The sequence below is a fragment of the Procambarus clarkii genome, chromosome 58 (genome assembly GCF_040958095.1).
Source record: "Procambarus clarkii isolate CNS0578487 chromosome 58, FALCON_Pclarkii_2.0, whole genome shotgun sequence".
NCBI classification, from domain to species: domain Eukaryota; kingdom Metazoa; phylum Arthropoda; class Malacostraca; order Decapoda; family Cambaridae; genus Procambarus; species Procambarus clarkii.
In genome coordinates, this window is record NC_091207.1 from 24,630,203 (window position 1) to 24,642,011 (window position 11,809).

The 11,809-nt window shown below is 40.9% G+C and overlaps 1 protein-coding gene across 1 annotated transcript in view; it reads right to left on the reverse strand.

Moving 5' to 3' along the window:
- The window catches only part of LOC123768007 (histone-lysine N-methyltransferase 2D), a 263,037-nt gene that overhangs the window by 125,392 nt on the left and 125,836 nt on the right, over positions 1 to 11,809 (reverse strand). Inside the window, exon 7 of the mRNA XM_069306790.1 lies at positions 11,208 to 11,809. This exon is cut by the window's right edge and continues 374 nt beyond it. Within this exon, the coding sequence (XP_069162891.1) occupies positions 11,208 to 11,809 (602 nt within the window). The remainder of the gene's footprint in view (positions 1 to 11,207) is intronic.

An 11,809-nucleotide genomic window follows, 5' to 3' on the forward strand; every position in this document is an offset into this window, starting at 1 on the left:
GATTGGATAGAGGAGGTGATTCTAGATGATAAGAAGTCATTGGAAAAGATATGGAAACACAAGATGGTCAAGCAGAGGGAGTGGATTGGGGTCTAATATAAAGTAGAAATCAGGGAGAGATATGCAGCTGAAAGATTGGAGAGAACAGTAAATGTAAAAAAGGCCCATTTACGCTTTTTTCTCCCAAAAAACCGTATATATATAGACGGACCTCACCCCCCTTTTCCCTTACCAACCCCCCCAAACACTCTTCACACTCACTATCGCTCTCTACCATCTTTCATTATCAACTCCTTCTAGCCCTTCTTTGCCCTTTCTCTTCTATCTTTGCCCCCACCTCCTAGCTCCCTTGACGATGCCTGGTAGCCCTCAAAGCGTCAGAAACCCCTTTATCCCCCCCCCCTCCTTTGACTCTCAGCCCCTTCCTGCCTCTCAGTCCCTTCATGCCTTTCAGTCCCTCTTTGTCTCTCTCAGCTCCCTTCTATCTCTCAACCCATCTCTGCCCCCTCAGCCTCTTTCTGCCTATCAGCCGCTTACTGCATCATAGCACCCCCCTTCTCTTCCTCTTAGTCCACCTCTGCTTCTCAGCCCCTCACTACCTCTCAACTCATCTCTGCCCCTCAAACACCACCTCTCTATCTCTGCCCGGCTCTGCTTCTCAGTTCCTCGCTGCCTCTTACTCTTTCTCTTGCTCCCAAACTCTTCCTACGTCACAACATCTCATCAGAGCATTTTTTCCATCTCTCACTTACAACCTACACCAATAGAACCAAATAGACGGGGGTGCTTTGAAAATTCTGGAAACAGTGTCCAAGAAGAGTCCCAAGGTAAGTACACCAATGCTGATGGAGTTACAAACAAAGAAAGGGAAATAAAAGTAAGGGCTAATGAAAAAAGAACAAGAAACAGTTGCAAAAGTGAGTGTAAAAATATATGATATAAACTTCGATGTAGTATTTGAAAGAGAAATATCAAGTGATAAGGAAAGATAGTAAGCAAAACTAATAGGGGGAGTTATACAGCCAGTAAAAACAAAAGTAAAAGTTTGAGTAAGTAGAAAATTGAAATATAAATCAGTGCGGCTTCCTGTGCTGAATCCATTTGCTGAGATCAAAATGGAAGTCTGACAGATATTAAGGTAACAATAAGGTCAAGAGACAACCAGCATCAATTAGATGAAACTACAGCTGTTGTGCCAGCCACTGTATCACCATGGATGTTAAAAGAATCAGCATACATCTAGTATGAATATTTAATGATTCAGTTGCAAAGGTAAAATTTTCCAGCTGCTGGAAGAAAGAAATGTAGTACCGATTTACAAGAAAGGAATCACTTCACTACAGACCAGTATAATTGACAAACATCCCCTGCAAAGAACTCGAAAGAATGATACAAAAATGCGACTAGTAACACACCTGGAGATAATTTAGCACATAAACATCAACTTTACTTTAGGGAAGGGAAATGATGCCTAACGAACCTACAAGAATTACATGAATAGGTAACGAAAAGCTTTTCCCACAGTACCGCACAAGAGATTTTTACACAAACTTAAGAGGCAGGATGATGTAGAAAAGCACTAACATGAATAAGGGAATACCAAACAGACCGGAATCAGAGAGTTCCAGTGAGAGGCAACATGTAGAATTCCCCACAAGGATCGAAGCTGGGTTCCATTCTATTTCTCACTTATGTTATTAACAAATCTTCAGTAGATGTGTCCTATATGTTGATGTTTTCATATGATATAATAGTTAAGAAAAGAATTGAGACAGATGAGGATTGTAAAATTCTCCAAGGTGACTTAGACAGTCTGGTGAATTAGTCTGAAAAATGGCTTTGAGAGTTCAACACCAGCATGTGAAAGGTGATGAAAATGGAAACAGGTGACAGGGCACCAAAACGACAGTACACAATGAAGGGGGAACTCCTGCTGGTCACGACTAGAGATAAAGGCCTATTAGTGGATATAAGACCAAACGTAACTCCAGAAGTACATGTAAATAGGATAACATTGGTAGCATACCCTGCACTAGTCAAAATCAGAATATCATTAAGGGGGACTTTAATAAGGATGCATTTACATCTATGTACACCGTCTATATGAGGCCAATTTAACAGTATATCGCCTCATTGTGGAACTCCACATCTATAAAGACATAAACAAATCGAAAAGATTCAGAGGTTTGTTTGTGCCAGAATTGCGAGGCTATGAAGTAAGACTGAAAGAACTTGACCTGACGACGCCAGAAAGAGAGGGGAGACATGAAAGAGACGTATGTAATACTTAAAGGGATTGGCAGAGTGGAAAAAAAGAAAACAATTTAATGAATTCCAATAGAACAAGAGGACGCTTGAGACACAGAAGTAACATAGATATGTTAGAAAGCTTTCTTTTAGAGTAAGAGTAGTGGGAAAAAACAGAATGAACTAAGAGAGCAGGTTGTTGAAGCGAATGTTAAAAGTAGATATAATAAAGAAATAGGTCAGAAGCCGTTGCATTTGCAAATCGGTGGTCAGCAAGGCGTGGTCCAAGAGCTAAAGTTAGATCTTGCAGCCACAAATAGGTGAATACAAATAGGTGGGTGAGTTACCTCCCTTCCTCATCTATGTACCAGGTACCGGTGAAGACGGACACCCAGGTACTAGGTACCGGTGAGAATGGACACCCCAGGAACCTGTTCTCTAAAACAGATCCAAAATCCCCTCTGCTCTACTTCAAAGAAAGGCATACAAAGGCACCAGAAGCACCCCCCGCCCCCTTCCCAAAGGCGCCAGAGATGACTTCACCCACCACCCCCACCCCTCCGAGCCCCAGAGGGTCTCTCATCCCCCCCCCCCCTCCCCTTGCCACCAACAAATGCCTCACCTCTCTTAGCACCAGTGGATGTCTCACTCACCTTGACAACACAAGAGGCATTACCCCCGATTTACCAACAGAGGTCAAGGCCTGACCCCCACCCCCTCTTAGCAACAGAGGTCAAGGCCTGACCCCCACCCCCTCTTAGCAACAGAGGAGGCCTTAACTCCCTCTTGGCTACAGAGGAGGCGTCAAAAGAGAGGCCTCTTGCCCCTTTCTCCACCCTGGCAACAGAGGATATACCTCCACCCACCCCTCTTTCTCAAGGCCTCATAGAATCTCCCTCTATAGGCACTACATGATGCCTCCCTCCCAGGTACCGAAGGAGGCTTCAGCTTCCATTCATCAGATGATGCCACACCCTCCCAGCCTCCAAAAGATGCCACATTCCACAGGCACCAGAAGATGCCTAAAACCCCCTTCCTCCCCCCTCCCTCCTACGTCACCACAGGCACCAAGAAAGTGTTTGAATACTTACAGGCAGCAGTGAAGGTGAGGGGCCAGTCATGGGTGATCAGGGAACACGACTCACAGACAGAGAATGGGGGAAAAAAATTACCACCAAGAAAGAAGATTTCTCAGAAGCAGATAAGCCGTACATGACGGCGTGACGGGAAAGACGGGGACGTGTGCGGGAGGGACAGAGGGCAACTGAGGAGCCTTCATGCATGGTAATATGGACAGATTGACAGAAAGTGACAGCACGAGCGACTGACAGCAGCAAGGCGGCACACACACACATATAGGCATACGCGTAACAATTTATTAAATAAAATTATATTAAAAACAAAAATCCGATATATCTGCTTCTGAGTACAGAACAAACCTCCAGATAAACCTGAAATTTATATTGTTGACCAAATGTATTTTGTAGTCTCTATATGGCTTCTCTGTGTTTAAAACACTTGTATATTTTATAAATATATATATGAAGTTCACCTGTACACCTTGATATAAAATTTCAAGTATCTCCTTAGTTTATTCTGCAACTTACTGCCCACCACTTTGCCGTCGTCCACCACTTCTTTTGCTTTGATTTGTCACTTAAAACCGGAGATTCAGTACACTTTTAAACCAGCTTTATCAGGGAAATTTTCTTTGGCTCAGTTCAAATGTTAAACTATTACATCAATATTAATAGCAATAAGAATAATAACAATAAACTTAATCTTGCTGGAACGATATATATATATATATATATATATATATATATATATATATATATATATATATATATATATATATATATATATATATATATATATATATATATATATATATAGCAACGATCACAAAAACACTGATCCAAGTGTGCGGAAAAATCACTTGTGAAAAACAGAGAATGTTTAACGCGTTTTCGGCTTAATCCGCCTTCATAAGAGCAAAGTAGAATGAAGGAGTTCATTCGCCTTCATTCTACTTATTCTACTTTGCCTTCATTCAACAGGCGTTCAGGCGTTCAGGCATTCAGGCGTTCAACAACGCCTTCATTCTACTTTGCTCTGATGAAGGCGAATTAAGCCGAAAACCCGTTAAGCATTCCCTGTTTTTCACATGTGGTTTTTCCGCATATATATATATATATATATATATATATATATATATATATATATATATATATATATATATATATATATATATATATAATATACAACCTGTTCATATATAATATGAACAGGTTGTATTAAAAAAAACCTACTCAGGTAGCTTGATGAGGTAGCTTGAGCTACCTCATCCCTTTGTGTGTAGTTATACCTCAATCAACTTATTTCAATTTCAAGATCATCTCACATGAAAGAAAGTGTTTCATGCATGAGTGAGATACATTGCACTAGTTCTACTGACTTTGCTCATTAGCTTTATCATGTCTGGCTAACGATGTTCCCAATCTATAATTTGCTATTATTTGTAGCAAAGGATGTGGAGTGGGATTACTCTGTCGTGAAAACTAATCAGCTTGGGTTTGGAATCCCCCCCCCCTCCGGATTAAACCTAGAAGCGGAAATCTAAGCTTGGAGAGAGATTACATTGCTAACTTCAGATAAGCGTAAATATAAACATTTCAACATAGAAGAGATTCTGTGTTCACCATTAAAGAAATCCCCCCTCTACAGTCTGTCCAGTGAGCTCAATATCTGGTTTTCTGCATAATGACAACTTAGCAGGATCTTCATGGAGGATATTAGCGACATTTAAGAGTAAGGAGTTAATCTTCCCTAACCTAACCTACATTAATCTAACTTAATCTAACCCATCCTTGGCCTTCCACAATTCTTCAGACTAAAAAATAGTCTCTTCCAACTCGCTTTACTGAGCGAGTAACTGTAGTTTTGATAAGCATTTGAACGTTTTATTCTGAGGCAGGAACTCTCATTGGTGTCACACTTGGATAGCCCCACCACTGGGTACCTCCATGCTGACAGCTGAGTGGACAGCGCTCGGCATTCGTAATCCTAAGGTTCCGGGTTCGATCTCCGATGGAGGCAGAGTTTATTTCACCCTGATGCACCTGTTCAACTAGCAGTAAATAGGTACCTGGGAGTTAGACTGCTGCTACGGGTTGCTTCCTGGGGTGTGTGTAACAAAAAGGAGGCCTGGCCAAGGACCGGGTCGCGGGGACGCTAAACCCCGAAATAATCTCAAGATAACCTCAAGATAACCTCAAGATAACTCTCCCCCCTCCCCGTTGTACTTCATTTGTTTCCCACTCCCAGGTGCTCCACTTGAATTAAAGTATGCAATGTGAGAATGCATTGAAATGCACGATCTCATTGAAAAATTCAATGATTCAGTAACTGAATCATTTAAAGTGAGAGTATGCATTTTACTCTTCAAATTCCTTCTCTAAATGTCATATCATGGTTATAATAGACGTCAAGTGTGTCTTTTTGACTTTGAATTTTTGACAAGAAAACCCAGTGTTTATTACTCATCAATTGATGCGTAAATTCTAAATTGCTAAGCCTTTTTATAAATATTTAATCAATAGCCTTGGCAATATATTCCTTAAGTCTCATTTTCACTCATTATATCATAAAAGTCCCAGTTGTGTCTGGGTACAAGTGACAGGATGAACAACCCAGCGGGTTTTCTTCCTATTGGGGAGTGTTGTACATGCTGCTATGGCGGTGTGTCCACTCACAAGATGAGTGACGCTGCCCAATACTGTCACTATGGCGGTGTGTCCACTCACAAGATGAGTGGCGCTGCCCAATACTGTCACTATGGCGGTGTATCCACTCACAGGATGAGTGGCGCTGCCCAATACTGTCACTATGGCGGTGTGTCCACTCACAGGATGAGTGGCGCTGCCCAATACTGTCACTATGGCGGTGTGTCCACTCACAGGATGAGTGGCGCTGCCCAATACTGTCACTATGGCGGTGTGTCCACTCACAAGATGAGTGGCGCTGCCCAATACTGTCACTATGGTGGTGTGTCCACTCACAAGATGAGTGGCGTTGCCCAATACTGTCACTATGGCGGTGTGTCCACTCACAAGATGAGTGGCGCTGCCCAATACTGTCGCTATGCCGGTGTGTCCACTCACAAGATGAGTGGCGCTGCCCAATACTGTCACTATGGGGGTGTGTCCACTCACAGGATGAGTGACGCTGCCCAATACTGTCACTATGGCGGTGTGTCCACTCACAAGATGAGTGACGCTGCCCAATAAACTCGCCCCTCGGGGCAAAATTTAAAAAAATTTAAATATCATAAAATCAGTTCTCTCCTTATCATTCAGATCACCCATTACAATGATTGCGTTCTATAACTTTTTTTTTGGGTATCAGTCACAACTCATTCTCCAAGTTAACAACATGACGAGATGCAGATGCAATGCTGGTCTCTGTTTTTAGTCTTTCAAAGCCAAATTCCACTTACAAGCATCTCAGTATGAAGCGATTTTCATTGCCCCCATTTTTCATAAAAATTTATTAATTTCATTTTCCTGTAATGTTTACTCCGTCCTGTTCTTTATTATAATCGACTTTTTTTTATCTCTATCTTACAGATAATTATAAAAAATTGTTGTTCTTAAAAACATTCATAACTTGAAGCTTTTCTCGTTCCTGAATTTGTTTTCTTACTCTTTTATAAATCCGGTTTAGTCAGTCTTTATTTTCTGGCGCCTGAGCATGTGCTGAGCGGATCCCAGAATGTGAACTGACGACGCTTATCCCTATTCAATATATATAATATATATTCAAGCAGCATTTTATTGGGAGGAAAATATACAGAGTCACAACGAGATTAAGAAATGAGGCTGTGTGCACTAGAGCCCTTAGCAAATCATTAGAGCAGCCATGAACACAGGCTGAAAGAAACTTGGTAGCATCTGCCCATGAGAGGGCATGAGGCAAGGGCATGTGTTAGAGTACACTCTCATATCGGGGGTAGGCTATGGGCATCAGGGCTACCAATCAGGGATATATATATATATATATATATATATATATATATATATATATATATATATATATATATATATATATATATATATATATATATATATATATATATATATATACCCCAAGAGGTGTACTTCATTTCGCGGTATATATTTAAGAGTATATTTTGGTCCTGACTGAAGTATATTTGCTGTTGTATAATCTTAATGTGATGGGCTTAATAACTCTCCAGAGGTTGATAGGTCTTAAACCTAACTCCAAGCTAGACTACAAATCAGATTATTAGACGGAATAGCAATCTACATTTATAATAGATAATACAAATTATCTATTAGACGGAAATTAATATGATTGGATTGCTAGAAATTATCTATTAGACGGAAATTAATATGATTGGATTGCTAGAAATTATCTATTAGACGGAAATTAATATGATTGGATTGCTAGAAAAGAGAGCAGGATAGCTAGATAGCGGATATCTCTCAGTTGAACCATTGAAAACAGTAAGTTTTAATTATATTTTTAGCCCTCCCGGTGCACCGGTGTTTACTTGGCAACTACCTAACGTGTCCAGCTTTTTGAACAAAATGTCAAGAATAATTCGTCCATATGAAAGTTATAGCGAAAATGATAGCGAGTTCTGAAAAAAAGGGAAAAACATTTACGTGTCATGGTTTGAATATCGTATAGACCATGAAAGGTGGAATTACTCCACCGATACCATTCAAAACCTACAATATAAAAAATTATGAAGAGAACTTAAAAAAACAAACATTCTTTGAGGGTTTGTTTACAAAATATATATAACCGAAGAAGGGAGCCGGTCGGCCGAGCGGACAGCACGCTGGACTTGTGATCCTGTGGTCCTGGGTTCGATCCCAGGCGCCGGCGAGAAACAATAGGCAAAGATTCTTTCACCCTATGCCCCTGTTACCTAGCAGTAAAATAGGTACCTGGGTGTTAGTCAGCTGTCACAGGCTGCTTCCTGGGGGTGGAGGCCTGGTCGAGGACCGGGCCGCGGGGACACTAAAAAGCCCCGAAATCATCTCAAGATATCCTCAAGAAGATAACCAAATAAAGTCAAGCAAAAATGCTATCATGTGGGGTGTGAAAATAATATTTCTAAATATAAAAAATCGATACACATTATAGAAAAAAAAGCATGTGAAGATGACGACTAAATGATATACAAATTGCTATTTGTCAAACGTAAGCGTCTGCTGTTCCCCTTACAACCACAACAACAACAGGAAAAATTATTAAACAAAAAAAATCATATTTGTATATTTTTACTCAAATATACAAAAACTTATATTCATGTGGGAATATAATCCAAAGAAATCAATCTATATAGACTATTCGTTGTTTTCAGATACACAAATATATGTAACACTGCCCTGCGAAGCTCTACGAGTCCCAGTTCCTGTGTACACACTTCACAGAAACTGTGTAGTGTGTACATTATTAGTCTTCAAATAAACACGAATACCCTGTTCAAAAAGGCACCAGGGTGAGACGAGATACGAGCAGCATGTCAGCCTCCTTCAGAGCTCAGAAGAGCACTGATGGCTTCCCGTATTTATCAAAACAAGACCACTCTGCCTGCAGAGACCTCTGGCGGTTGCAGACACAACCTAACATCTTCAGACGTCATATAAAGTCACCCACGTGTCTATGCTCCGACAGATGCAGCCCACACACACACACACACACACACACACACACACACACACACACACACACACACACACACACACACACACACACACAAAATTTTGATCTCATTAATTTCTGTAAAATCTAGTTTTTTTTTAGGATTCCATGCGTTTTAGAATTCATATGACCGAAATTATGGAACCACAGCATAATAGAGGAGCTCAATGGGACCACAGCCCACGGAGGAGCTCTAGAACCTGAGCCCCATGGCTGGATCTTCACACCACACCATGCCATTGGTATCGTTCCTGTTCTTTTAATGACGGATACAATTATAGGCCTACCATCCCAGATACAATTACAGGCCTACCATCCCAGATACAATTATACGTCTACCCGTCACAGACCGAGTTCTATTCGCCATTAGTACAATGGCTGAAAAAGAAATGTTTGAGAAAACCTCTAGTAAAGTATACTAGGAGAGATTCGCCTCTAGTACAAGTTACTAGGCGATGCTCATCTAGCGTGAAGTACGCAGCCCGTTCTCACGTCTTTACAAACGTCAAAAATATGGTGGTTTTCGCCTTATTGGGAGCGTTCGGACCAGAGCCACTTTCCTAACCAACTGTAACCGATGGAGCAATTAGTTCTAACAAGCGTCAAAATTAGGGTGCTTTAATTGTTACTAATATACTGGCCCTTTTTGCAGACGCAAGTGGTCTAGAGCGTTACAAATACGGTGCATTAAGTGAGAGGACAGGGTGAAGTAGTGTGTGTGCACCAGATACACTTGGGGGGAAGGACTTGAACCGTCAGAGTGCACTTACGAAGCTCCTTACTGTGTGTGTGTGTGATTCAATTGTTTATCTAATCATTGCCATGGCAACCATACGCATTTATTAAGCTCATAATTATCATCGTGGTTCAGAATGATAATTTATAATTATTATTGTGATGATCAGGCTCATTATCATCAAAAAGCATCAATAAAGTCATTATTGTTGTCAGCAAACTCCCAGAGCCTCGAAGCTCCTCATAAACTATTTAATGAATGTAAACAGAGCCGCTTTGATTCAGGAAAGATGTACAGGTGTCGTATTATGTAAACGCTATATATATATATATATATATATATATATATATATATATATATATATATATATATATATATATATATATATATATATATATATATATATATATATATATATGTCGTACCTAGTAGCCAGAACGCACTTCTCAGCCTACTATGCAAGGCCCGATTTGCCTAATAAGCCAAGTTTTCATGAATTAATGTTTTCTCGACTACCTAACCTAACCTAACCTAACTTTTTCGGGTACCTAACCTAACCTAACCTATAAAGATAGGTTAGGTTAGGTTAGGTAGGGTTGGTTAGGTTCGGTCATATATCTACGTTAATTTTAACTCCAATAAAAAAAATTGACCTCATACATAATGAAATGGGTAGCTTTATCATTTCATAAGAAAAAAATTAGAGAAAATATATTAATTCAGGAAAACTTGGCTTATTAGGCAAATCGGGCCTTGCATAGTAGGCTGAGAAGTCCGTTCTGGCTACTAGGTACGACATATATATTTCAGTTGCATGCAACATTCGTCACTGTGGCACCAGGCATTGCCATAAATGGTTAAAGTACCAACATGAATTAATGCAACTCCTTTGGTAGGCTCTAACTTCGTGTCCTCGTATGAGACTTTAAATTTCGGCAAAACTTGTGTTGTTCTACCAGCTTTCTTTATTGATGATAGCATATTTAATTACTTTGATAACCACATGGATTACATTGATAGCCAAATGGATTACATAAATAACCACATGGATTATATTAATAACTACGTGTATTACGTACACATCCACATTGATTACCACATCGATTACGTTAATAACCTCATAGATTATATTAATAATAACATGGCCTTTATCTACCGTAAAAGTGGCACTCGTCCTGCCATAATAGCTCCCTAGATCATACAAAATAACGGGTGAACACGTTAGTCTAGCTTCTATCTATTAGTGAATAATACTTTGCGAACTGAGCCAGTAAATATATATATATTTATATATATTATATATATATATATACTATGTATGTATATTTCATACATACGTACACATATGATAAAGTTATGTATATACAGCAGTGGTTTAGGAGTGCATGTGTTCCCGGTCGTGATGGTGTTGAGAGAGGGCGTGGTGGGTTGGGCGTGTGTGAGCAGTAAGTCGGGCGTGTGGCGGGCGTGGCTGGGAGCACCCTACCTTTCCGACGAGGCCTCGACACGCCGTCCGAGGCGGTGGGAGACCCGGCCTCCTCCTCGTCCTCGTGTATGGTGTATACCTCGCCTGGAGAGTGATCGTAGAATGTCATGGCAGTCAGGAGGCCAGGAGAATCCGGTTCTTCCTCGCTGTCCTCCTCGCCCTCTTCCTCCTCCTCCTCCTCTTCCTCATCCTCATCATCATCTACCTCCTCCTCCTCCTCCTTATCATCACCATCATCACCCTTTCCTTGATCTTGCTCTTGATGTGAGTCGCCCACACCCTTAGCGAGTTCCTCTTCTGCCTGCAGACGCTTTCCAGCAAGATCTTGCGACGCTACTGCTGCTGCTGCTGCTGGAAGATCTAATGGCTTATTGAGGAACGCCAGGTACCGCTTCACGTCTTCATCCGTTACTTCGTACGACTCTTTACTCTCGGACTCTTTATCTTCGTTATCGGTCTTCCTTACGGTCTCACTTTCAGGCGAGCTGGCTAGCGGATCCTGTCTTGGTTTAGAGTCTCCCTCACTCTCCCCGGGAGTCTTTAGGGAAAGTTGGGCAGCGTTCGCAGTCTTAGAGTCGGCGAGGAGGAGAGGGCGAGCAGAC